The 27,727-nt window shown below is 39.0% G+C and overlaps 2 protein-coding genes across 12 annotated transcripts in view; one reads left to right on the top strand and one right to left on the bottom strand.

Moving 5' to 3' along the window:
* The window catches only part of IQGAP2 (IQ motif containing GTPase activating protein 2), a 129,884-nt gene that overhangs the window by 91,096 nt on the left and 11,061 nt on the right, over nucleotides 1–27,727 (top strand). For all 11 annotated transcript variants that reach the window (XM_064642043.1, XM_064642039.1, XM_064642036.1 and 8 more), the window contains 17 exons: nucleotides 6,156–6,246; nucleotides 10,294–10,455; nucleotides 11,658–11,800; nucleotides 12,810–12,980; nucleotides 15,110–15,193; nucleotides 15,875–15,946; nucleotides 16,112–16,181; nucleotides 16,505–16,713; nucleotides 17,885–18,034; nucleotides 18,821–18,984; nucleotides 19,616–19,840; nucleotides 20,448–20,588; nucleotides 20,942–21,026; nucleotides 22,243–22,475; nucleotides 24,570–24,702; nucleotides 26,132–26,234; nucleotides 27,147–27,288. In XM_064642043.1, the coding sequence (XP_064498113.1) occupies nucleotides 6,156–6,246; nucleotides 10,294–10,455; nucleotides 11,658–11,800; nucleotides 12,810–12,980; nucleotides 15,110–15,193; nucleotides 15,875–15,946; nucleotides 16,112–16,181; nucleotides 16,505–16,713; nucleotides 17,885–18,034; nucleotides 18,821–18,984; nucleotides 19,616–19,840; nucleotides 20,448–20,588; nucleotides 20,942–21,026; nucleotides 22,243–22,475; nucleotides 24,570–24,702; nucleotides 26,132–26,234; nucleotides 27,147–27,288 (2,378 nt within the window). The remainder of the gene's footprint in view (nucleotides 1–6,155; nucleotides 6,247–10,293; nucleotides 10,456–11,657; nucleotides 11,801–12,809; nucleotides 12,981–15,109; nucleotides 15,194–15,874; nucleotides 15,947–16,111; nucleotides 16,182–16,504; nucleotides 16,714–17,884; nucleotides 18,035–18,820; nucleotides 18,985–19,615; nucleotides 19,841–20,447; nucleotides 20,589–20,941; nucleotides 21,027–22,242; nucleotides 22,476–24,569; nucleotides 24,703–26,131; nucleotides 26,235–27,146; nucleotides 27,289–27,727) is intronic.
* F2RL2 (coagulation factor II thrombin receptor like 2) lies at nucleotides 997–4,073 on the bottom strand. Its single transcript, XM_064642048.1, has 2 exons — nucleotides 3,879–4,073; nucleotides 997–2,218 (listed from the first exon to the last, which is right to left on the bottom strand). The coding sequence occupies exons 1-2, from the start codon at nucleotides 3,934–3,936 to the stop codon at nucleotides 1,131–1,133; spliced, it is 1,146 nt and encodes a 381-aa protein (XP_064498118.1). The 5' UTR covers nucleotides 3,937–4,073; the 3' UTR covers nucleotides 997–1,130.

Genomic DNA, 27,727 nt, shown 5'->3' with positions numbered 1-27,727 from the left:
GGTAAGATTAAAACTAACTTAAATTAGGAGCCAGAAGAAATTAAAGAAGGAGGAGTCTTACCAGACTGCAAATTCCCTTGAGGCATTTTCCAGTGCAAGCTATTTTATTTAAGTAAAGTTTACAGTACTATTATCAAACCAACATAAAACATTTTTCTCCTCCCTGTCTTACATGCTGCAGTTACAAATGCAAACAACAATCACTGAGCTCATTTTGTAGGAACTTAGTATATATGTAGCTTTGGAATCTGTGTAAGAGTAAAAGCTGACCCTTTGTTTTACTAAAGTGGACAATCAATAATAACCAGCTGCAGTATTTGTAACACTGTAGCTATTTCCTGTCAGGATATGGAAACAGAATACTACAAAATAGCTTCCCCATTCTGCTTACCAAGCAAGAATAATACATGCCTGGATTCACACTGATAAGGTTAGCTCCCAGCACTCCTTGTGGTCTAGGGATTGCAGGCACTGGCAAAGTGGAAGAACAAGTCTCCAGTGCAAAACTGGTTAAGCAGCCTCATAGAATGTTTCCCTGGAAGAGTCAGGCTTGGTATCTACAACTGTAGATTAACTGCTCCTTAAACCTATGTGGACTCTGGCTCTTTATTTTCAACATCCAGGGCAGTATTTGCTCTTGACTGTGTGAGAGAGAGCTTTTAAAAGTTTGACAGCTCCCAGGCATGTAAAAAGTGCTTTTAGTTGTTCTCATTTCCATTAGGCCAGAAACTTGTTTTTGTATCACTGTTCCTGCAGTGATGGTTGGCTGAGAGCTAATTTGAAGTATTTGGAAATCATGAACTGGCCTAAAAGTACCCCTCTTCTGGTGCTCGGAGGCTGTGGTGACTGATACTCTGGCAGCTTCTCCATGGCCTCAGAATGAAATGGATGGCGGTGTAGAGCTTCTTCCTTGAATCTAGGTACAATGTTGTTGCAATACATGTGATAAAATTACAGCGCTGGAGAAGTGTATTTTTGGAGATACTCCTTGCGTGGAAGGAAGTAAATTGTACTGAGATTGTGTTTTTTTAACACTTTTTACAGTTTAATTGTCACACCTGAGACTTATTGCTGTCTGTGTTAATACTTCACAAAGTCATAATTCCAGTAATAGAAATACAGGACTAAATTCATTTTTCCCTGTATATTTTAACCATTGTTAGATAAATATTGGATTGACTTCTAATTTTTGACATCAGAAAATAAAGGAAAGGATCAAGACAACTGTTTAAGCTGCTAAGACATAAAGCAATTAGATAAAATGAATACAACCCATCTGTGTTGTAATAGTAATAGTGGATGTGATGGACAATAAGGATAATATTGCTTGGCACAAAGCAAATAGCAAAGATGGTAAGGATCAAAAGACTGACTTTAACATACCAGAACCATTCACGAGTCTTGAGTGTTCGTATAATTGAGACATAGCAGAAAATGATAGTTGCAAGAGGTATCAAAAACCCAAATATAGCTAAAGAAACATAGTAGTAGAACTGGAAGGAAGATATCGTTTCACAGGCATTGTGCACGTCATGGCAGGTATAAATGCCCAGTTGCTTCACATAATAGCTTTGCTGCATGATGCAAAGTGGGAGCATGCACAAGAAGACAATGGTCCACACGGCAGTGCACGCTGCAATGGCGTAGGCACGCTTGGGAAGGCTCTTGTAGGTGAAAGGGTGAACGATGGCCATGTAGCGGCTGATGCTGATGCACATGAGCAGCAGGATGGAGCAGTACATGTTGCCATAAAACACCACTGTGGTAGTTCGGCACATCATTTCCCCAAATACCCAGTTGTTCCCGTTGATGTGGTATGCTATTTTGAAGGGTAGCATGATGCAAAAGAGCAGATCTGAAACAGCCAAGTTTGTGTAGAGGATGGCGGTGCACACGGAGCGGATCCTGAACAATAGCATCCACAAAGTGATGGCATTAGACGGCACACCCAGTAAAACAGCACTGAGGTAGACAGTAGGTATTAGCTTGGTGCTCAGAGAACTGGTCAAGTACTCCAGTGTGGTGTTGTTCACTTCTGTTAAAGTGGAGTCGTTTGACTTTTTTGAAGTGCATTTATTTTCTCCAATATGAATGGTTGTTGTTTCCCCGTCTATAGCATAAGGGGGGATGTAATCATAGTCTCTTGCTGAAATTCCACGGAAAGTCTTAATAAGAGACACAGTTTTAATTGCGGAGCCATTCTGTGAGAATTCTGAACCTTAAAAACACCAAATATTGTTAAAACCACAAACTAGTAGATTAGCAATATAATTCACCTTCAGGTACAGAGAGAGGAAGGTAAACATCTCCATGTGAAAAGTAATATATTTTTAAAAGATTTGGTGACACTCTCCTTTGCTTTGGGTGTTCATATCAAGCATACTGAGAACAGTATTCACTTGTCATTTCACACCCAATGCTGAAAATGTATTGTTAACTTAGTGCTAAGCTGATCTTTCTGTGTTTTTGCATGTTTTCAATAATCTTTGGTGAAAAAATATCAGACTCTTCTGTAATGTTTATGACCTGTAGAGGGTTTTTCCTCCAAAGTAGTAATGTTGTTAATTCTTCATATAAGCAGCAGCCTTGGTTTAGGCTTGGTCCGAATTTCCAAAACAAACAGCATTTCCATCCTTGTCACTTCACATATGAAATGCATGACTGCAAAAGATGCAAAAAGCACTGTCTTGTCTAACACAGGCTAAAACTTTCAAACTAAAAATCTGAAATACCCTCAATTTTTTGGGTCTCACATATCAAATTAATGTTATTCTTCAGCTTCTGACTAAAGCAAACCAAACCTTTTCAGCTTCTTGTGCCTGAGGAAGGGCAGTTAGTTTTGAGAACTGACAACATATGCTTGGGCTGGTACTAGGTGTAATTTACTGGTAAGTGAATAAAATTTCTCAAGAAGCAGGAAAATTTTCAGTGTGTATATATTGTTAGCATGTGGGCAAAAACAATAATACCACTTTTATTAAAGCCTGTTCTTTAGTCTTTAGTAGAGGACTTTGTAGAGACACTGATGTTTCCATATGAAGCACAAATGTGCCCCAAATGCTTTCTTAAACCCGTGTGTTTTAAAATAAATTTCCAGAGTAAACAGCTGTGTAAGTAAAATTGTTTTCAACTGTGTTTAATGCAAAAAGACTGTAAAGCTTAGAGCATGCATCATGAAATTGGAATTCAGAAGCAAATTGAAATTTGGGTGAAAACCTGTGTATTTTTTTTTAACCTTTCCATATTTGAACAAAATATGGAAAACGGTTTTATCAATGCTCACTGGCACATTCATGGTAGAATATTTTGAAATCATAATTAGTAGACTCCATTCCTTTTAATGTTACTTTTGACAGTTAATCCAGAAAATTAGTTTTAACAGCTCTTTACGTCATATATGTGCACACATAGGCATGTATAAATATAGATTGTGTATACATATATGATTTGAAAACAGCTTTAATTCTAGAGAGAAAAAAAAGATTTATGATTTAATGATTTCCTTTAGTTATTTTTATCACAATGGTTAACTGAGCATTTCCTTCTAGTAACACCATCTGTGAAGCTGTAAAACAAAACACCGTAGATTCAAAATTATCATATCACTACAGAAATACTAGATAAAAGATGTGTCTTCAGTAACTGCAGTGATTTTATTTATTCCCTTAAATAAAATTCTTTCTAGAAAATAACTGGGGGGATGTAAAACATCACTGAAAGAATAAAAATCTGCTTTAAATGAGACTTCCTAGAGTACAGTTTTCTATAATGTTACAAGTGCAACCTACTTCAGGTTTGCAGCTTCCAAAGACACAACATTATCAAAAAACCCATGTTATTGACTAAAATATGGAATAGATACAGAAAGGAGGACTCACCTGTTGTGCAAAGACTGGAAGTAAGAGAGAGTAGTCCAGTGAAAAACAGTATCTTCATTGTAGTGTGTGAAATCCAGCAAGTTAAACAATGGTACTGCCCTAGTTCATCTCAAGAAGTGCTTTGTGGGGGATTTTTTTTCCCCTCTGTGAGTGACTAAAGAATGATTGATCAGTCCTGCAGAAGCATCCTGTAAGCATGAGGTTTATGGTAAGGAGCTAATTTGCCCTTTGTCTACTACAGCAAGAGGGTGTGACGTATCCAAATATGCACACATGACTCAGTTTCAGCCTCTGTCCAACACAGAGATAAAACTGCTTTACTGCAGCAGTTTAACTCCTAATTTACCATGAGCCTGAAGCTTCTGTGCAGGGTTCTACTGAAATTTGTACATACAGACATTTGGGGTAAAAAGGTGTATTCTGGAAAAATCAAAGGGTGTGTTCAGTAAATCCTCAAGGGTCTCATCTAGAGAACAAAATGTCACATGGCTGAACTCTGTACCCTTCTCCAGGAAGAAGACAGGCTTGGAGATATGTGATGATCTCAGTTTAGCAAAGGCGAAGGTGGAAAGAAGCCACACATACAAACATGCCTTAAAAAAACTGTGTTCTGCTTGCCTTTTGCCTCCCTACCCACTGTTAGCTATCTGCTTCCTTCGATCTAGCTACTGGCTCCACTCAGGCAGTTCCCACTCCTCCACAGCCTGCAGCCTCTAAAACCTTTTCCTATTTTCGTCTGCTGTTTTGCTCATCCCTTCCTTTTTCTCTGCCTGTTTTTTGTTTGGTTGGTTTTTGGTTTTGGTTTGTTTTTTTTTCCTCTCCTCTCCCTTCCTTGAGTGGCAAATAACAATGGCTTGTTTCAGCAGGTAAAATTAGCCCAAGTCTTGGTCTGACTTCCAACTAGTTGTGAGGCTCAGCGTAAACTGTACTTGGCCGCAGAGAAGTATTTGTGTCTGTTCTTGTATTTAATGTGTAAATGCTTGTTACTAGATAAGGAATTCTTTTCAGTTTCTCAATCCTCTTTTCAAAATTGTCAGCTGTAGTTTAGGAATTTATTATACGCTCTCTCCAGTGTTAACTCTAACTCTCGGTAGAAAAATGTGCAGTCCACTGTCCTGTGATTGTCTGGCACTACTTGATGTCATTTATATATTCTGTTACCCTGTTTATACATAAGATACAAACTGAAGAGCATGTCTCTAGGGTTTTCTACCCTGTTTTTTCTTGGTAATTTCTGTGGATATCAGATTTATTGGATCTTTGGCCTGGAGATAAAACTAGAAGTATTAATTGCAAAGCTGGTTCTTTTTCCACAGTGTTTTAGTTTGGCTGGGATTTTTTCATGAAATATTTGTGTATATCCTGTATCTTTATCAACTGATACATTAATTTCTCTCATCATTAGTCTATTATAGACCTGGCACCTCTATTTCTCTTTTACATGAATTTTCCCCCCTCCTATTGGATTAGATTTTAAATGCTACTTTAGCTCTGAAACCCTGTTTTGTCTGCTGAAGTGTTGGTTCACCTGTGAACCTGGGCAGGAGGGTTTGTTAGTTGAGACGTAGAGCCCAGTTTCCTGCACTTTCTGTTTTAACTTGGTTTTAATGTCATGCACTGTTAGCCTGTAAGAAGAGTAATAGCTGCTCTACTGCTTTGGAAATGTTTGCCATTTGAGCTAAGTCTTCATTACTAAACCTAAGCTGTCTTTCTATGTCAGTTTTCACTGTTATTTTCTAATGTAATGTGTACTCAGGTATACACAGGGATCCTTTCCAAATAAGGGATTTTGAAAGAAAGCCAACTTCCTGCAGTCTTCTGCTATGTTCTCTCTATGCTGCTATCATAGTGCTGCCTGAGAATGTATGGGTTTATGTGACATTCAGACTACTTTGTCTGCATATCATGGAAATTAAAATGTTTCTATCTTTGTCAGAATTTTTATTGATCTTTAGCAGGATGAATTCTATGTCAGCAGAGTCAGTACAGCACATTCTTCAGAGGAGCTCTAAGGTTTTGCAGATAAAAACTGAGATTTAAATAAATTCTATTCTTCTATACATCAAAACTTTCAGAGCATTGTATTTGAACAGGAGCTTATTCAAGTCAGTAAATAGAATAGGAACGCGTTTCATTGCTGATTTTAAGCAGACGAATTCTTTTTAGTGTCCAGGGGCTTTGCAAGTGGAGATTGTATGTTAGAGCTGTATCAGTATGTTCAGACACCTCTTCTTATAATTCAGTTTTTTCAAGGCTTTTTTCTATCCTTTTTTCCAGGAATCCCAAGATGAATCAGCACTGCTGTGGCTGGATGAAATACAAAGAGGAATCAGTGACGGTAATAACAACATAAAAGAAGCAGCAATTGGTAAGTATTAACCTGCATCTGCACTGCTCTTGTTTTTCTTAGTCTTGAGAGATTGAAATTGGTTATTTACTTTTTCCACTTCAGGGAAGGGTAGAAGACCTTTAAATACATGAAAAGAAATGAATGCATGTTCTTTGTTTTACTGAAATTGGGATGATTTAGAACTACAGGGGTGGTGTTAGTTTTATCTACAGTGGTAATATTTAAGGCTTGGATTACAATTCAGTGGATTTGGTTATACAGGCTAACATCACGACCAAGATTTCTAATGTCAGTGTATCTTCACGTAACTCCTGAAACATCTGAATGAGAATGGATATGCTGTTCAGGAGCTTATTTTTCTTATGACTAACTTGATGCATATTTTAAAAGCAAATATGTGTTTACAACTTTGCTTATTCATATTTCTTTATATTGTCTTTTATGAAGTGCTAACAAATATTAGGAATATACGAACTTCAGTGTAAAAAGAGCACTCATTTTTTTGGGGTGAACTACATGCTCTTCTAATGTGAAAGGAAGAGGAAAAATGCTGAGGCTTATCCTGTCAGGGTATTGTATATTGAATCCACTCAACACCTTCTGTCAAAGTGTATGTATTATTATACGATATAATAAACTTTGGCAAGTAATGCAGATGCGTAGCTGGGTATATGGGGCACACTGGAGAGCACGGCGGGATGCCTGCCTGTTCCTGCCTAGGGCCAGCACAGACCAGCGAGGCACTGCATACTGGTTAGCCTTCTGCTTGACTCGGCTTTGGGTGAGTCAGTGTCGCCTCCTTTTGCACCTTAGGAGCTTGTGAATACAATTGCTGAAGTCAGTGCATTCCTGGAGCACTGTGCTCAGCCCTCCTTAGTGCAGTGCGGCAGCCTGTGTACTCATAGGCATGTCAGTAGTTAGTGCTTGGGAAGTTGTGGGTGGAAGAAAAGAAACAGAGCTAGCTACTATAAATAGCTATCCCTGCTATATAAATGGATACTAAATAGAGCATTGCATTTTGCATTACTATTACTTTAGAATTGATTTAAACAATTAATACAGTCTTCATGTAACAAGTCAGTTATACTAAAAATAGTTGAAATATTTATGTAGGTCACACATCCATAGTTGAAAGCACCTGACTTGTGTTTTAAACACACACACACACACACACACACACACATTGTCTCAATCAGGCTCTTGTACTGAGGAGTACTGATACCTTCTGTCATGGACAAAAACAGCTTCCTATCAATGTCCCCCAGAGCCATGAGGAAACATCTGAGCACATGGAAGGGAAGGAAATGTGTAGCTTATAAACAAATGTGAGTTAAACCTAAAGAGCAATTTGAAAACATCCTCATTTGTGTTCACTGGTGTAAAAGCATTAAGAATATATATCATAAACAGCCTACAGAAGTTAGCACAGCATAATTCATATACCAATACCACACAATGTTGCTAATGATAAGCCATTGCTCCATCCACCACCTAGCTGTTGTAGTAAAATCTTTTCATATAATCTGTGTTGGCAGTACCTGCACAGTTTTCACAATCAAGGATGCTCAGTGGAACTGTTTTAACATGTCACATGTAGAAAAAAACCTACTAATCTCCTGTACTCTGCCCTCTGGGTTGAAAGGAAGCACTGTCAGCACAGCACATTCTTCAGAAAAGCTCTAAGGTTTTGCAGCTAAAAACTGAGATTTAAGATTTCCCCATGGCACAAAACCTGATACTTCCTGTAACAAATGCATCCTGTTTCAGGAAGTTTGCATATTTCGTTGACACAGTCTAAACTGAAAGTTCAGCTTGATCACAATTTTGAAATGGACTTTTAATTGATCTATCACAAAGGTACTATTTTTGAAAGGCAAACAACTTCAAACCTTTGGCAAGGCAGTCAAAAGATTGTTTTTCAGTCAAGAAACTATTTTTGAGATTGCTGGAGTAGTGGCAATAAAATAAGCAGTAAAATAAGAGAAGGTACTGGCAGCTGTGCTGAAACAGTCTTGATCACTTCCAAACTAATTTTTATGCTTTATAAAAATATTAAATACTACAGGCTTAAAATTTTAAAAGACTTTCACAGTTTTTCCTGTCAGTAGAGGGCTATATGTTGTATTTTTATTGAGGAAGAAGTGTTCAGTAAATACTGGTGCATTTCCTAATTCTTTGCAGTGCTTTCTGTATGATTTGTATCGCCCTACTTCACTTCTTGAATCAGTTCAACCATTGTACTCCTTATCTAAGTGGGGGACAAAATGGAATTGGCCAAGTATCAGAAATAGACTTGAATACTGATTTTAGTCTTACACAGGAAGAGTTTGTCTGTCATGGGAGAGTCCAAGTTATAAGAAAAAGCTGATCATTGGCCTTGTTGAGAGTTCAGGCTTATCACAGCAGACAACTGCAGCTTTGTATATCACAGCTGTTTGAAGGGAGAATGGGTGTAAGAAAGAGCCCTTCACAGGATTGATCTGGTACTGGCGTCTTAACTGCTACAGAAGCAGACTGGAGCTTACAGTTCTTCTGCAGCTACGGATGGCTAATCTCCACTTATCTTATAATTTTCCAGGATCTACGTGGCCCTGCTCTGGAGCAACAGCCACAGTATTAATTGCTAGCACTTAAATAGAAAGGAATAATTTTCTGCTGAAATGAGTGTTTTCCCTAGCTTCTCAGTTTTCCCTGCTTTCTCACCACTGACCAGATGCCTGGGCATCACAATGCCACATCAGTGGTAGAAAGACATCTCCAGTCTCACAGGGAGCACATGTATGCTTGGCAGGATCTGTTTCAAAGCACAGAAAAATAGCAGGATGCTATCTGATAGAAATTCAGATGGTGGTGGTGTGGCGTTGTGCCTCTGCTTTGTTTCTCAGCTGGCTGACTGTATTTTTAGGTTTATGAGTTAATGTCTAGCCAAAGCTACTCATTCCACCTTAGTCTGACTACCAATAAAGACAAACTGTTTCTCTAACTGAAATACTCTTCTGCTTGCTCAGTGTTGTGGGGTGACTCCTGTAGGCTTTTGACACTAAGCACCTTCTGGGTCAGCTCTGTGTAGTGATCTGGATAGACACAAGATAAGGAAAAGTGTTTAGTGCTGCAGCATGAAGTGCAGCTATGGAGTGCAAAGGTAGCCAGATTCACTTAAGCCAGTATACAATGCGCATGTTCTAGATATATGTCTATTCACTTGTTCCCTTCAGCATGGATCTTGAATTTAGTTGTGAATGAACACCTTTAAAGACTAAAGCAGCCTAAACATCTAGCATGTAAGGAACTTTGAAGTTGCATGTGCTCCCACATGCTGTCAGGTGTGGTGAAATCAGTTTCTTCGGTGATGGTGGGACCTGCACTAAGCAAGAGATGCTTAGGGAGTCTTGAATTAGAATATGGCTAAAGTTGTATAATCTCAAGGTTTACATATGCTTCACCTCTCAGGGTGCTTTTATGTGCCCTGGAAGCAAAAGCTGCATCTCTGGCAAATTCAAGGGCATGAATTTCCTTTAAAAAGCTCCTGAGGGTGAGTTCAAGAAAGGGTTGCTTCAGGACGCTGACTAGGTTGCTGCAAGGATTTACTCAAGGCAATCAGTTTTAATTCCCATTTTTTTCACAGTAAAAGTGAATGTTAAGGTTTACACCTTGTAACCGAATTATTCTGTGTACCTCTAGAAGGCTGCCAAGTGATCAGCAGATGATGGCCTGTTTGTTAGGGCAGGCCGAAAGTAGGGGACTTGCCATCCTCAACCCCTGCCCTACTTGTAATCTGGTGTGTCACTTGTTAGGGAGCAGCTCTGCCCTCTAGACTGCTCTCAATTGCACTGTGGCTTCTCCCCAGTCTGGGTGGAGCACACACTTTCTACCTAATACACTTAATGTTCTCCAAAACACAAGCACAAAGGAGGCTGCAAATGGGTAAAACACTGAATTGCTGTGTATGTCATGCTGTCTGTGTGTGCCAGCTTTAGAAGTCCATTTTCAAAGTTGCTGGAGGCTAGAGTTACGGGTACATAAAGTATAAGACACTTAATTTTCTACATCATTATATTACCCTAGTGGCTGCTGGAATATCAGCGATTAACAAGAGCTTGGAGAAGGGTGATTTACAGCCAATCCTGATGATACTTCAGTCCAAGTTTGGATTACAAGTCACTCCTGAGTGTGCTGAAGCCTACTTCAGGAATCTCTCTGAAGCCAAGAACCTCAAAAATACAGAAGGTAAAAACCTTCCTGAATAGGACAGTTCCACATGTCCATATCACTGGGGCAACCAGAAAGCTAGAACAGAAAACTTACCTAAAATCACTGTAAATCGAGGAAGATAGATGCAGGTTTTTAACCTTTTAACAAATGTTATACTTTTCCAAGTGCATTTTACATGATGTTGAACTGTTGCACACATCATTCAAATCATAGTACATGCTGAGAAACAAATCTAGTGATTTCCAGAGTCTAGCTAAGACTTTCTAGAATCTCAACATAGCCTCTGATTGAATTTAGGGCAGCTTCTATGCAACTGTCCATCCTCTCAGAAAACCATATTACTCTATAATAGCATTTTATTTTTCCTATTAGCAGATGCAGAGATGCACAATTCAGCCTTACAGGTTACTGCCAAAGATCAAGCCAGGCTCTGACATTGTCCACAGCCCATTTATAGTCCCTGTGCATTGCCAGAGCAGCAGTCATCAGTAAAAGCTGAGACTAGAATCTGCCCTTAGGAAGATGATGGAATGTTTTGTCACATTAGAGCTGCAAAAGCTGGTCATAGCTAACAGCAGCCAAAGTTAGCTAACAGTAAAAATAAATACTGCCAATATAATACACTTTCTTACAGTAGATGGGCATATTTCATTCCACAACATGAGTATTTTGAGGGCATTTTGCACAACTGACCTTACCAGCTTTATCTTGGGGCCTTTTGTCCATGCGGATATGAGGCTTTTCCTGCCTGCTGCCTGTCAGGATAAAGCTTTGTTTACCAAAGCACTAAAAAAGAAAATTTTATGGATATAGGAAATGTCCTGTGTGAGGTAAGTGTCAGTAAGTCCAGCATTTGGACAGAAGACAAGAGCAACATTTTTTTATAAACAGTCTCACTTACATGAGTGATGATGGAAGCCATAACACACAGTGTTTCAGGAGTGCTAACTTGGCACATGGGGGTTTGGAGAGGCTGGCAGTGGATCTGTACCAACCTCATAGCCACTTCACTAACCTTATAGTTGTTTCATTCTAGAGGAATCACCCTAATCTATCTAACAGGGTATTTTGAAAATCCTTATTACAAACTGGGCCAAGATATATAGTGATTTTGCATGTAAAATGGCTTCATAGCAAATGCAGGGAGGTGAAATGGGTAGGGAGAGCTGTAATTTATCATGGCACAAATGTGTACTAATGGTGTGTACTGCTTTTAGGTTCTAATGAAAGTCCATGGATTAAACTTGTAATGAAAAGCATGTATGATTACTACTACAATGTGGAAACTGAGGAAGGTACCTGTGACACTCCTGAAGGAGTTGTACCAAAAACTTCATGGTTAACTGGTGAAGAAATCCAGGTAGGTAGTTGAAACATTTGCTTTTACTGCAAATGCAACATAAACATTTGAGGGAAAGAGCGTGAGACATGGCAATACTGAGAGGCTGTGGTGGGTGACACTGAAGATCACTTTATCAAGTATCTGCTTCTGGCAAGTGCAGCAACTTAAGTCTAAACAGTGATAGCACAGCCTCCTGTCTACTATCTGGCAATGATTTAGGGACTTCCTGACTGGAAGTTACATCATTCGTTCCTTTTAATGGCCACCAGCAGACACCAGTGGAGGGAAGTTTGATTGCTTCCATATTCTTTTATATTGTCTGGATTTTGCACTGGCCTTTGCGTTGGCCTATGGCAAGGAATTTTATGATGTATTTGGTTGCAGGTGGAACTACCATTTTCTGTTTAAATCTAATCCTCTGACAGTATTTTTGTATCTCCAAATTCAGTAGGATGAGCATGCTACTTAAACTCTCTTATTATAGAGATTTTGTGTTAGTGTGTAATATAACTTACAACCAAGTAGATCACATGAGCTTCTGAGCAATTTGTTCTTCTTTTATTCTGATGCAGCTCATCTAAGCTACAGGCATACTCCTCTACACAAACAACTCAAGTCACAGTGTATGTCCTTCTGAAATTCTGAATGCAGCAGTACTTGAACATGCTTCTCAACAGAGAACTCACTGATTCAATTAGTACTTCTAGATGTATGACTTGTACAAAACACTTTTAAGTATTGGGAAAGCAGAACTCTCCTAAAATATAACAAATACTCTCTTAAAATAGCATATTTATTTGAATAACTGAAGCTCGAAAGCAGTTCAGTTACCCTTCATATACAGTTCAGTGGTAGCAAAGTGGCTCTTTCTTCTTACTGAATAAAATCTAGGGGCAAATCAGAGGGACTTGGATAGGGTGAACATAAGCTATAGAGCTGGAGAGATCACAGATCAAATTCCAGGATAGTTTTGCCTTGGGGGTTTTTTTTTGCTTTTAAATGATCTTTTTCCGTGATCTCTTAACAGAAAATTGTTGGGCAAGTTACAGCAGATTACAATCGAGAGCAGCTGTGGCTTGCTAATGAAGATCTGATTGTTCGGCTGCAAGCCCGAGCAAGGGGATTCTTAGTCAGAAGAAACCATCAGGAAAGAAAAGCATATCTTCAAAACCAGGAACCATCTGCCATCAAAATACAGGTATTGTTCTAGAACAAGAAAGTATTGTGGTTTGGGCAGCTTTCTGCATGTAACAGGCAATGTGGCTGATTACCACTGAAAAAATTCTCAAAGAGATCTTTCTCCCTGTTTTCATTAGCAGCAATTTAACTTCTACATCTGTAAATACATGTGCTTTCATATAACAAAGATACAGTTTTAAAAGAATGGGTCATATCCACCTCCAGTGTAAGTTACTCAGGAGAAGCTCAGAAATACATAGCCCTGGCTTTGTTCTCATGTGCTCAGATCTTTTTGTGGTACACCTAATTATGCTCAGTACAAGACCAGCAGATATTTGTAAAGTATTGAAGCAAAAATTCCTTGGTAAAGCACGACTTAAGAAATAAATTCCTCTCTAGACTATCCCCAGTTGGAAGTGGTTTGCCTCTACTCCATGAAGTCATAGATGGGTACAGAGTGGCAGCTGTCCCCGTGTTCTCTAGCAGTATTTCTAGGATGTTTCTATTTTGCTGAACCCCAAAAGGAGTATAAAGGAAACTTTCTGCAGGGTGTAAACATTGACAGATGCATGCACACGGGTTTTAAATTATGAAATTGCTAGCTCCTATTAGGAGCAATTTATTCCAGTCTTGGGAAAAAAAAAAAAATCAAACACACCATCACCACCACCACCCACTCCCCGACAAAAAAAGGGGGGGGGAAATGTACAACTGATTTTTTTAATCTACAGTAAATTTAATGATTCCTTATGACAAACATCTTTACCACTAGTAGTTGTTATTGGGATTGACTTTTCATTTTCTGGCATCAGTTTCTGCCTGTTGCCTCTTGTCCTACAGCTCAGCACCACCAAGAAGAGCCTGGCTTCATCTTCTTGGCAACCTCCCTTCAAATACTTGTATACACTGGTGAGGTCTCTTCTCAGTTGTCTCTTCTTGAGGCTGAACAGGCCCAGCTCCCTCAGCCCTTCCTTGTAAGAAAAATGCTCCCATCTTTGTAGTCCTCCACTGGACCTGCTCCAGGAGCTCCATGTCTTTCTTGTCCTGAGGAGCCCAGAACTGGACACAAGACTCCAAATGTGGGCTCACCAGGGCTGAGTAGAGGGGCAGGATCAGCTCCCTTGACCTGCCAGCAGTGCTCTTCCTAATGCTCCTCAGAGATACCATGGGCCTTCTTTGCCACAAGGCCTCACTGCTGGCTCATGGACACCTCGTTGTCTACCAGGACACCTTTTTGCCTGTGCTGAGTTTCAGACAGTTCTTCTCTGCCCATCTCTCCAACCTGTCAAGGTCCTTCTGAAGGGCAGCACAGCCCTCTGGGGTATCAGCCACTCCTCCCAGCTTTGTGTCATCAGTGAACTTGCTGAGGAGGCATCTGTCCCTTCATCCCAGTCATTGGTAAATAAGTTAAACAATACTGGTCCCAGCATGGAACCTTGGGGGACACCACTAGTGACAGGCCTCCAACTAGACCCTCTGCCACTAATTAAGACCCCCTGGGATCTGCTGCTCAGCCAGTTCTCAATCCACCTCACTGTCCACTCATCCAGCCCATAGTTCCTGAGACTGCCTATGAGGATGTTGTGAGAGACAGTGTTAAAAGCCATGCTGAAGTTGAGGTAGACAATATCCACTGCTCTCCCCTCTTAGATAGTGATTTCATCATAGAAGGCAATCAGGTTGATCAAGCATCTTGATCTTTAGTGAATCCATGCTGACTATTCCTGATCACGTTCTTATCATCCACATGGCCTCCAGATTGAGGCACTCCAACACTATTCCAGGGATAGAAGCTGAGGCTGAGTAATGGGCAAGAGCTGGCAATCTTCACTATGTGGGATGAAGCCAGTGACTGGGATGCTAAGAATGTGAGTGTACTAGTGATAAGACTAAGGACAACTTCAGGGGAGTAAAGGAAATGGCATTGGACAACAGAGTGTGCTGAAGTTGGTCAAAATTAACATGAAATGTATCACATCACCTTAAAAAGTAGAGGCAAGCTTGCTTACGTCTCAGTCATCTTTTTATCACAATGGCACTTTTTCTCTACAAGGTAAACACTGTTAATGATTTTAGTGTATATATGTAGATTTTAATAAATATTAGTTTCTTATTAGCGATAATGGTCTCCTGCCTCCTATTAAATAGGCTTTCTGGAAAGGATTCAAACAAAGGAAAAGCTATGTTGACAGATTAAAGATGCTTCAAGGCAATGTTGCTGCTATTGTTAAGGTAAGATCCCAGTGTATTTTGGGGCCCCAATACATTTCATCCCTTGGCTTAGTTCTCTACCACCACCTGGGATTCAGAGACTAATGGCACAAGTTGGAGGGTTTCCAGAAATGTGCATGGTGCTGAAAGTTGTCTAACTGACATCTTAAGCAAACTGCTTCTTGAAAGCTCTGTTGGACTTCTGTCAGGCTTTGCTGAACTTGAGGGGCACTTAATAGATATTTCCTTATATTTCCTTTTCCATACTAAATTAGAAAACATTTGAGATGATAGGGTGTTATTTCCCTAAAAGCTGTGAAATCTAACTCTCTGGAAAGTGTTCAGTTTTCTGAGATGCTAATGGGACATTGTAATGATTAGATTGTAGATCATGGATGGAATATCATGAGAGGATCTCCTGTTTCTGAGAGAGACTGGTTTAGAACTGAGAGCTGAGATTTGAAGGTAGAAATTACTTCCAAAGCTAATGCTACACACAGATGGTAGAACCTTGAACTCAACTTGCTATTTCAGTGGGAACCCCTTAATCTGGACACTGGCCAGTAGGACGCTGGTGTTACAGTCATCTATGGCCACAAGCATGCCAGAACAGCATGCCTACAGGAGCAGACATTCAGAAGCAAATTTAAAACACACACACAAGTTCGTGCAGTGTTTTTTAAGTTTTTATTTAATTTTCAGATTCAGTCATGGGTCAAAATGTGGCTAGCAAGGAGAGCTTACCGGAAACGTCTGCAATACTTCAAAGATCATGTAAGTCCTTTTTCTCCGTTTTGAACATGAAGCAATGAAATAGGGAAATACGACTGCACAAGCAGTTTTTGGCAACTCAGGAAACAGAATGCAGGTTTTGCAGTATGTTTCTGAGCCGAAGCGTGTCATAACTAGATCCTTTTGCCTAATCTCGGTCCCTTTCAGAATGACCAAATTGTGAAGATACAAGCATTTCTCAGAGCAAACAAAGCCAGGGAGGATTACAGAACACTAAGTAAGTGGTAACAGTTAAATATTTTATGTTTGGGGACAAGTATGTTTCTGTGTTCAGTCTTTTTTTTTTTTTAACTGTCATATGGGATTTCTCAGTCTCCTATTCAACTTCAAAAGCAGGAGCAAGTGTTTGTAAACCAATTGTTCTACAGCTGAAACTATTCTGCATAGCTATACTTACTATAAAGTATGACAAAAATATTGCTCACTGGCATAAATGTCTCTCTGCAGTTCAGAATTTTTCTGCACAGTGATCAGTTTCCTGATGGTTTTAGGGGTGTTCATTATTATGCCAACTAACAAGTCTGTTTTCTTCAACTATAGTCAGTGCTGAAAATCCACCCTTGACTGTTCTGCGCAAATTTGCCTACCTCTTGGACCAAAGTGACCTAGACTTTCAAGAAGAACTAGAAGTAACAAGGTTAAGGGAAGAAGTGGTTACAAAAATTCGATCCAATCAACAGTTGGAGAAGGATTTGAACTTAATGGATATAAAGATTGGATTGCTTGTGAAAAACAGAATCACTCTTCAGGTCAGCAAGCTCTGTTCAGACTCCCTTGGCAGCATGCACTGAGCACTTCTACATGTTGAGAGAGCTCAGGGTCACACAAGCACAGCACTGCTGAGGCTGGAAGGGACCTCTGGAGTTCATCTGGTCCAACCCCCCTGCTCAAGCAGGAGCACCCAGAACAGGTTGCCCAGGACCATGTCCAGATGGCTTTTGAATATCTCCAACGATGGAGACTCCACAACCTCTCTGAGCAACCTGTGCCAGTGCTCAGGAGCTCAATTGGTTAAAATATTCCTAGTAAATTAAGCACTTTCTTCACTTGTTTCTGTCTTGTGCTAGATGTTGTTCTGTTGTCCCGAGTTGCATGTCACTGCCTTTTGCTAGTTGTGGATAATACTAACTACTTGGCAGATTTAAAATCTTTTATATCTTTTCTGTGGTAGAATGGAGTGGAGTTCTGATCACATTGAAAAGCTTGTTCAATGTTAATTATTCATGAATGAGTGTATAGGATATCAGATCCCCATACAGGCATTGTTGGCAAGCCATACTGGTGACAAGATAAAGATGTTTAGGAGACTGGTTAGTGCCGTGGTCCAAAGGGGGGATGGGGCCGTGGCACAGCACAGGTTCAGGAAACAAGCTAGGGTGCAAGTAGAATGCTTTATTGAAGCGTGCACACGATTTTTTTTATAAGCTCAGGAGGGGAAAGGTCCAGAACATGGGGTGGAGCATGAGACAGACAAGCAGGGGAACAAATCAGGATAGGGACACAGGTAAAAGGGGGAGGAGCATAGGAGGAACTGGAGAAGGAAAGGGCGAATGGAGGCTGTCTCCTCTCTGCAGCTTCTCCAGCCAATCAGCCAGGAAGCAGGGAAGCAGTGAAGTGAACAAGCCTGGACATGCCCGGGAGATACAAATTCTGGGGAAACATACAATGTGTATATACATAATAACTGTAAAGTCTGTATCATAAAGTCCTTTCAATCGCTGTACATATTTTTCCACTTCTGAAATTGTTCTCATTCTGATTCTTGGTCCTCGACAGATTAATGAATAGAGCAGCAAAATACACAAAGTTGCTAATTAGGGCCCTTAGAGTAATACCATATTTAACACGTTTGGGGAAATATTCATTTTTCCGATTTGCCTGTTTTGTGAATATATAATCTAGATTATCTTCTGTCTGCAGGATGTGGTACTGCACAGTAAGAAACTTAACAAGAAGAGCAAAAGTCAGCTGGAGGAGATGGTTATGGTAGACAAACAGGGTATCAAAGGTTTGAGTAAAGAGAGAAGAAAAAAACTGGAGGCTTATCAACATTTGTTCTACCTTCTACAGGTAAATTTTAATGCAAAAATTAATATGGCAGCAAATTGTTAAAGAAAAACTAGAAATCTACTGTTTAGTTTTAATGATTGTAGTACTGATTATGAAAATATTTCCAAATAATTTAGAGACTGCAGCAAACACTATGATCAACTTCTAATATTTCCTGTAATCGAGCAAATCCTTTCCGTCTTTAGAATGTGCAACAAATATGGCTGGTTTTTGATCGAGTATAACTTTAGTTTGTGCTGAAGTTAAAAAGAAATGTTTTCCTCCATATATCTTTTAGTCCATGTAAATTACTGTCACTATTACTGTGCATTATATGTGGTGGAAAGGAAGTTGTCTGCAATGTAGCTGACAGCATATAATGTATCTGTTCTTGTGCTCTTTTTATCTCACCTCACTGACATTTTTCTAGAAGAATTTTAGCTCCTCCCAGGGCAGATGCCTCTAACTCTAAAGCAGACATGTAGTATGCCATGTTTTCTTGAGAGATAGCCATTGCCATTTGGTAAAATATCATTGTCATTGGATACATAGGCTTGATGCACAGGGGTACTATCCACAGACTGTAAATAAAATCCTTAATGGTGCTTCTCACAGATCTCTGATTGTGCAGTATTCAGTGTTTCTTTTGCATTAGGATTTGGAGAAAAGTAAAACCTGCATGGAAAAGTGACATATATGAGAGTCAACATAAGTGCTTTTGGTATGAATAGAAACATTGAAAGCTGCCCCTCAAGTGGGGGTAGTTTGTCTTGACAATAGTATGCAAGTCATTTGTTTGTTTTGCAGACTAATCCCACGTATCTGGCAAAGCTGATTTTCCAGATGCCACAAAACAAATCAACCAAGTTTATGGATACAGTCATCTTCACTTTATACAACTATGCCTCCAATCAACGAGAAGAATATCTGCTTCTCAAACTCTTCAAAACTGCTCTAGAAGAGGAAATAACGTATGTGCACTCACAAGAAAGCTTTAGTTAGTTTGTGTTGTAGACAGTTCAATGAATGTTTCATGCTTAAAAAAATCAGTGGTTAATCTTTAAATCACCATAAAATTACATACATATTTTTTGTTTTTAGAGAAGTGTGTTTTCTAAGTAAGTTATTCCTAAACTCAAGTGACTGCCAATTAAGAAACAAAATCTTTCTATGATGGACCATATTCTTGTATAAAAAAAATGGCTTGAAAAAAGATGCTAAGGCTTCTTTGGTATTTAAGGGTGGAGAAAGTATTTTCATTCTTTATGTAAATTTTGCTCTGTAAGTAAAGATCGGTGGCTTATCTTGAAACAATAAAATATTATTTTATGCCCTTAACAGATATTTGCTGAGCAGGCATTTGGGTCCGAATTAGAGATATATAGCTGCCATTAACTAAGCTATGTTCCCAGAACATTGCTATAATACACACAGAATTCAGGTGGTAGTTTCTATAACCTTGTTTTATATAACAGCCTTAAGAAATAGACTGTATAAAGAGGTTTCATCATAGAAATAGGATAATTTTGAAAGTGTGGGGTTTGAAAATACAGAAACTGCATACATAATTCAGAGCCGAGAACTATTCTGTTCCTGGTACAGCTCTAAGGTAGACCAGATTCAGGATATTGTTACTGGAAACCCCACTGTCATTAAGATGGTCGTCAGCTTCAATCGAGGTGCTCGCGGACAGAACACTCTGCGCCAGCTCCTGGCCCCGGTGGTGAAGGAGATCATGGATGACAAGTCCCTCATAATCAACACTAGTCCGGTGGATGTTTACAAGTCATGGGTAAACCAGCTAGAAATGCAGACTGGTGAGGCCAGGTGAGTGAGGAAGCTGGACATATTGTACAATATACATGAATCCCTCAGTTCTGCTTTCCTGTTCTTTCTCTGACAAATCGTACTTGTGCCCATGCATCCCGTCCTCTTCTTCTTGCAGCATAGTGAGAGATTTTTGGGAGAGGTTCTTGAAAAACAGGTACTCTAACTTGTTCTGAGCAACAAAGGGATCACTTTCCTTGTCATGACCTTCCAAGGACAATTACTTAATCTTTACAAGTGTAATAGACTATGCCATGGAATGATTTATAGTCTTTTTCTCAGGTTGTATAACATCATGTTAGTAGTGTCCCAGATTTTTGACAAGCTATGCTGAAATTGGGATGTGGAGATGCATGCCTTATATTCGTACTTCCCTTTTGTAATTAAAGGAAGGTACATGATGACATGTACCGCCACCTAAGCAAACTTCTTACCTCCAAAAAAGGAAGCTAATGCATCTGAGACTTTTGTTACTTAACCAGCTTCAGCTGTATTTGTGTCTGACTTTCATTTTGTTCACTGATGGCCCTTATGAAGAAAATAAAAGAAAGTATTTTACTCTCAAATGCATTTAGTCTCATTTAATATCTGTTCATTTGCTTTGCAGCAAATTGCCATATGATGTAACCACAGAACAAGCACTGACACACACAGAAGTGGTCAACAAACTGGAATCATCCATTCAGAGTTTGCGAGCAGTAACTGACAAAGTTCTCACGTCCATATTCTCTTCTCTCAATATGATGCCGTAAGTGCTGAGTTAGGACTCTCCAAGCTGCAGTTCATGTGCACAGTGAAGCTTCACTTGAAACTCTGTGATGGAGATCCTTTAAAATCTTTTCTATGTTTTCAAAGGCTTGTGGTATGTGTCTCTCAAATGACTTCCCCAGCAGAGGGAGTGGTTTCTCAACCTCTACTTTGCTTTAGCAGCCTGGTGAACCTCTCCTTGTACTTGAAACTTTTTGTATTTTCCATTATCAACTCATTCTGTGCTTCAAGGGACTGGGCAAAAAGCAATAACTTAAGCTGACTAGAATGATTGTTTTGTGTTTCATCTAAGCCTTTCTCAATATTTTTGCTTTTCATCTGTTCTACATGTAGTTATGGAATGAGATATATAGCCAAAGTTCTGAAAAGCTCGCTCCATGAGAAATTCCCGGATGCAACAGAAGACGAACTATTAAAGGTAGACTTCTAAGGGCAAACCAGCAGCTTGTTATTTTAATGCAAAGTGGATTTTTATTGACACTATGCATTCTAAGGAACTGAGAACACCAGGAACTGAAGGAATTTGGCACTCCTTATTGAGTTGCAAAGGGTTGTGAAAGGGGAAAAGGGAACTGTTGTCACAAGCTAGGTATGTTAATCTGGGTACTCAGTAATTCTTATGAAAGATAGTGCCCAACTTGTTTTGGAAAGTAACTGTATTTAGAAGGCTGGAGTTCATATGAATCATCTTGGGACTTAGGTTTGTACTGAGGTCCTTGCCATGAGCAATCCTTTCATTGAGCACACTGTAGTCTTTTCTTTTTTCCTCTCCCCTCACCTGAAGTTGTTACCATACTAAGAAATTGTAATTTAAATACAATGAGGAAGGTCCCTTAATTTCAAGTAGGTCATTATATTATACTTAAGATTCTTGTAAAAGTTGTATGAATGATATTTGGTACAGACTGAAAAGTAAAGTGTGCGTGATAAGGATGGTACTTTCCACTGGCCATTGCTACCCTAGCACAGCCATGGTGCCTTGTCAGAGGGCTTAGGGGAATTGCTCCATAAGCCTTCCAGCCAGCCAAGAGACTGACAACTCTCCCAAATTAGAACTACATGCACTTCAGTAAAGACCCTTTAAATATATAAGTTGGAAGTTCTGCAGCTGACTGTATACAAGCTAAAGCAAATTGCAGAATGAAAAGTCCTGCCTGTTTAGGAGATCAGGAATTATTTGAAGTCACCATCTGCACAAGTTACTGTAGCATTGTTATAGAAATTGCAGGTTGGAAAATCTGTTCTCTAGCTTTCTAGGGCTGTGTTGCATTCCTCATGAGAAATAATAGGTCCCTTATCTACGAATGCATTCAATGCTGTCAGTATCTGCAGCCCTTCAGAGGATGCGCCTCTGAAGCTGAACCTTGCAAAATATAGAGGAGTTGTTTAACTCCATGCCTTGCCAGCATCAAACTGAAATGTGGTTGTAAAAGCCCACAAATGATGTTCACAGAGTTGTTGTAGGAGGCACAGCATATAAAAGGCCTTTCAGTAGCCATGCAGGTAACATGTCTTAAGGATTCTTCTAGCACCAGTTCATATGGTCTAATTTAGAAGTATAAATGATTGATCATGTTTTTAAGATGTCATTACTTTATGTAAAGGGAAAATCTCTAATTCTTTTTTTCTTTTAGATTGTCGGCAACCTTCTGTACTATCGCTACATGAACCCTGCCATTGTTGCTCCTGATGGTTTTGATATAATTGATATGACAGCTGGGGGCCAGATACACCCTGACCAGAGGAGGAACCTAGGCTGTGTGGCAAAAGTCCTCCAGCACGCTGCTTCTAACAAACTCTTTGAAGGAGAAAGTGAACATCTGTCATCTATGAACACTTACCTCTCACAGACCTACCAGAAGTTCAGGTATGCAAAGCCCTCACAAACACCTACACAGTAAGAACTCTCCTCTAGCATGGGTAAGGCAGGTGGACTCCTCACTGATAGAATTTCCTGCTCAGAGTTAAAGATGTTGAGTGATCTGACAAAGTGAAATATTTGGTGATGAGGAAGCTGGAGCAGGAGTAACAGGTTGTATTTTTGCTTGAGCATTAATTTGAGATCATATCTGCTGCCTTGGTTGCAGGAAGGCTTCCTTACTGCAAACACTGACTGTGAGAACAGAGTGAGGTAATTCATTACCCAGCAGAAATAATGTCTGCTTTGAGTTAGAAGTACAGCTGAATCTTTGTATGAGGAAAAAAAACTTACTTGTCAGGAAAAAGCTGCAGGTTTTGTTTTTAGTCTTTCATCTTTGCTGAGTGATTATATATGGATTTCATCCTTTTATCTTTCACAGTCATAGAAAACTGTGTGTTTTGCTACAGTCTGGGACACAAGTTCTTTGGGATTATTGCCCATCTTTGGGGTGATTGCTATTATTACTTTGAAGTATTGTTGAGTTTTGTGACAAACTTGCACTCAGAATTTTTGTCTTTAGTGACTGCCCTTCATGAAAGCAAATGCACTGTTCATATAATGGCTTTCCTTGAGAGATCATCCATGAATACAAAAATATTTAGTAATCTTCTTTAATAAAGTATTTAAGTTCATGACATGGACATGAAGCAGCAATAGGGTAGAAAGTGTTACAGCAAAAATAGAAAATGCTAATGAAAGAGAAAGCCTACTCCAGTTGGCCCTTTGATCACTACAAAGGGAGGAATCCCCCTCCTAAGTAAGCTATCTTTCTACAAAATTAAGTATCTGTATGCCTGTGCTCTGTACTTTAACTAAACCCTTCTTAAACACCAGTAGTGGCTGCCCTCACCTGCCTGTTCCCCTTCTACTCAGCCAGCATCTGCAAGTGCAATATTAGCTATGTTAAAAGCTACTAGGCCTGCCTAGATGTTTAACTGCATTTTGAACTTCTCCAGGAATTTGTCCAAACCTTCCTCAGTCTTTGAGATCAAATGCATCCACAACCTCTACCTGTAGATATCTTAAGAAGTTTGCTACCTGTTGGTTAAAATTAAAATTTTCCTGCAGTTTCACTGAATAACCCTCTGACCATAATTTTTTAGATTTGATTAATGAATTCTGCACACATCTCACGCAACACCACTGTGATTTTGTACAACTTGATTTGTACTTCTCTTTTTCTCTCCAAACTGAGGAATCCCAGTCCTTTCCCCTGTTCTTTTTATTTTTTCTTTCTAATACTTTAAAGGCCCTCTGAACCTGAGACATGTATCCTCTTCAGCACAACAGGGCTGGCACAATGAAAGCAGTATGGCTCCTGGAGCAACCCTGTAGGCACCATCCAAAACCCTGTTTCTCCTAGCTACTCCAACTCAGGTCCTCTGTTTGGAAAACAAAGTGGTCCTCTGATGGTAGGACCCTGCTGGTCCTTGGCTGCCTGTGCACATCCCTGAAGAAGTCAGTAACTTGGAGAGACACCACTGTCATTTTAGAAGCAGGTTTCAGTTCCCCATACTCTGCATTTTTTCTCTCAAATGTCTTATATTTATAACCAATACTGCATTTTCTGTCATTTTGAGCAGCTCACTTTCTGCGTAACAGCAATGTAAACATTTGTAGGCCAAATGGTAATTTTGTCCAGCTATTTCAAGTAATTTCTTCTCAGCACACCTCATACTACAAAGTGCCTTCATAAAATCAGATAGTCTTTCTGTGGAAATCCTTTTGTATCTTCTAGAGCATTAAATACAGAGTTCTCTAAATGCTTAATATTTACCAAGTTTTCATTCCTTGTTGAAAAAGTAGGAAAAAAAATTACCTTTAAAACAGTCTTCCACCAGCTATCCAGGAAAGAGAACCCTTCATCATTTGCATTGATTTGTTGCCTTCAAAAGGTTCCTTGAAACAATGAGGGTAGATTGCAGTTTATAGGAGAAATATAAACGTATGTGAAAGACTTGATTGTGGCTATTTTTATACTGGCTAAATAAAGTGAATTTACAAGGGACAATTATTAAAGTCTTTCTCATTTTCTCATAGGAATTTTTTTCAAGCAGCATGTGATGTTCCTGAACCAGAGGAGAAATTCAATATTGATGAATACTCAGACATGGTGACCCTTAGCAAACCTGTCATATATATCTCCATCGAAGAAATTATCAATACCCATTCAGTAAGTCACTGGAAACAGACTAGTCAACAGACTAAAGCATACAGATTATCAAATATTTGAAACAGTCTCCGAAGAAAACCTAGTTTTCATTCTTCCTTTTGAGATAATTTCTTCATTTCTGAAATGTCCTGAAATTGAGCTTTAGATTGCATTTGTCCTGGAAAAAAAAAAACAACTGCTTCCATGCAAAAGCAACAACTTGAGTAATAACTAGTATATAACATTTTCTGATGGGAGAAGAACATTTATGTTCTAATCTTGTGTGATATTTCTAACATATTTAAAAATACTTTCCTGTCTTGGGTAAGAAAGTGACACCAATTTGAAAAAGCTCCTTTGACTCTGGGAATAGAAATTGTATTTTTTGACTCTGGCATTCTGTCATATGATTTGAGGGAAGCAGATGAAAACATCTGATTCAGAAAGACTGAAGTTATGGCATCATGCCAGTTTTTACCGTGGGTAAAGAACAGATGAACTGCAGTCTGTAGTATGACTCATTAGGGTGTAAGTTAAATGTTTACCACATGTTTCTTCTAAAGCTGGGTTATTACTATCTGTTTTCTGGCTTCAATATGTCCCCTCTGTATCCCCCCCAACTGAAAAAAAAAAAAAAACCAACCAAAACAACACACACCCCTGAAAAAGCCCACAAGCCCCACAAAGAACTTCTCACAAATGTTATCAGATACACTATGGAAAATGTAGAATACTCAACTCACAGTAGATCACATTATAAGTTAGCTTTATTCAAGTGAAAACTTATAACCAAGTCTGCTAAAAACGTTTTCTGAATTGACTTTGTGCCTATTCTTTTAATTTTTTAAGGGATAGACCTGTGACTGCATGTTTATGATAAGTGGTTATATGTAAACACTAATCTTTATCAAACATTCCTTTTAGTGAGTCTCATGTCTAGCATAACATGTCTATTACATGCAGCAGGTGCTGCATAGACAGTTTATCACTTACAAAATATAGTCATTCACTGATACTGTTCTAAGCTACTGTAATGGATACACAGAAAGTATGTATCCACCAACACTGTCTTCCTTCCTTTGTGTGTTAAGTTAAGGATATAGCAGCAAAATGCCCTTTTGGAATTTTCACCCCTTACTCTCTGACTAATCTTTGACAATTAGGACTTCGTTAGTCCTAATCACAAATCTTACACTTCTGCTCAGCTGTGACGTTCAGCATCAGTTCAGAGAGGATTGCTAGAGCAGCACAGCAAGCTGTCTTACAGCAAGGGCAACTCTAAACTTGTAGACCAGGATCAAGCATGATTCCCTGCCTTGGGAAGGTCTTTCATAATTCTGATTGTGCTAGGTCTGTGTTTTTCAGCATTTAGTTTCCAGGTTTATTTTCAAGTATAAGGGTACCAGTAAAGTTTTTTCTAGATGATGACTTCATTTACATTTATTTATAGCTACTGTTGGAACACAAGGATGCCATTGCCACTGAGACTAATGACCTGCTGAATGAATTGCTGGAAGGTCTGGGACCTGTTCCTGATATAGAGTCTTTCCTTGGTATGCTGCTTTTTGTCTTTATGGGTAACTTCATTCTAGGGACAAAATTAAATAGAGGCTTGACTTAAATACTCTTATGACTCTCAGAGCAATAGCTTCTGATCCTTTATTTACTAGAGAATTCTTTACTGAACACTTATTGTAACACTGAGTTACAGTAAGTAACTTATTATTAAGTAAACATGTTGACCTTCTTCTAATTGCAGTAATCACTCTACAGATTAATGATGTGATTCAAAATCCAAAAATCAATAATGTTTTGAGCAGAATGATCCAGTTGTGCTTAAACTGCAGATAGGAAACAACTGATTTTTTTAACAATCTGATCTTAAGTTGGCTACTGTTGGCTAGAAACTTACAAAAAGTGCATTGAGAATTCTAAAACCAGCTATTTTTTCTTTTGATACTTGATTATTCAAATGACTTTTTAAAATCATGCAAATTTATTAAAAAGGAATGCATGTGACTGACATTTAACTTGAATTAATCGTAGAAAAATGTGAAATGTTTAGAAAGTAGCTAGGAGTCATGGATAACAACAACTTCCAAGTGAACAGCCTGTTAACATAGCTGCTATTCTTTCACTTTTTCATTATCACTGCATGTTAGGACAAAGGATGTTGAATTGCTTGTAGCATTCTTTGAGAAGACATGTAAGTATTTTGCACATCAACAGCCTGAACAGCAAGGATTGGTGTCACTTTTAAAATATTGTAACCAGGTTTATAAATAGCTAGCTTATGGTTTTGATCATTCAATGTCCAAAAAAAGACTGCTGGGAGGAATATGTGGGCTATTTAATGAACTTAATATTTCTGATTATTTACAGTGATTCATCTAGGCACTTGTTTGCTTCATTAATTGAATCATGGGAAAGTAGGAAAACTTGAAATAGAATACGCTTCTTTTCAGGGGAAGGAGCTGTTGATCCCAATGACCCGAACAAGGAAAGCACGCTGAATCAACTTGCAAAAACAGAGATATCACTGTCTCTAACAAGCAAATATGAGTTACGAGAAGGTGAAGATCAGGATCTCAAAAGCCTGATGATAAAGTAAGTTTTGCTCAAACCCCTATATTTTGACAATGCTTTTCTTTTTGTTTTGTTTTTCTTTTTAAAAAATTGCTTTGACACTGCTGCCTGCCTAAGTGCACTCCTGAGGTGCTGAGTGCACTCAGTTTTCAAAATCTAGTTTGTGTTCAGTTCTACTCAAACTTTTGCAAAAGTCAGAGGAACTGTCAGTTCTTCCAGAAAATAAATATACTGCCACTTGTGTTTTGGAGAATGACTGCATCATTATCTAACCTAGTAAGTGTTTGTTCATGGAATTGTAAAAGCATTCTGCTCTAAAATAATACACCCTTGGGAAAACAGAGATGAAAAGCTGTCTAGACTTCTCAGGGTCAGACAGTATCACACTGTGCTTTCCTCCTCCTCAAAAGGAAACACTTCCCTGACATAGTGACATCAGGCATTTGAAAAGGATGCAACT

Source organism: Pseudopipra pipra, chromosome Z, assembly GCF_036250125.1.
Source record: "Pseudopipra pipra isolate bDixPip1 chromosome Z, bDixPip1.hap1, whole genome shotgun sequence".
NCBI classification, from domain to species: Eukaryota; Metazoa; Chordata; class Aves; order Passeriformes; family Pipridae; genus Pseudopipra; species Pseudopipra pipra.
Note: the sequence above shows the minus strand (reverse complement) of the source record. Positions and strands in the feature narration are given on the sequence as shown.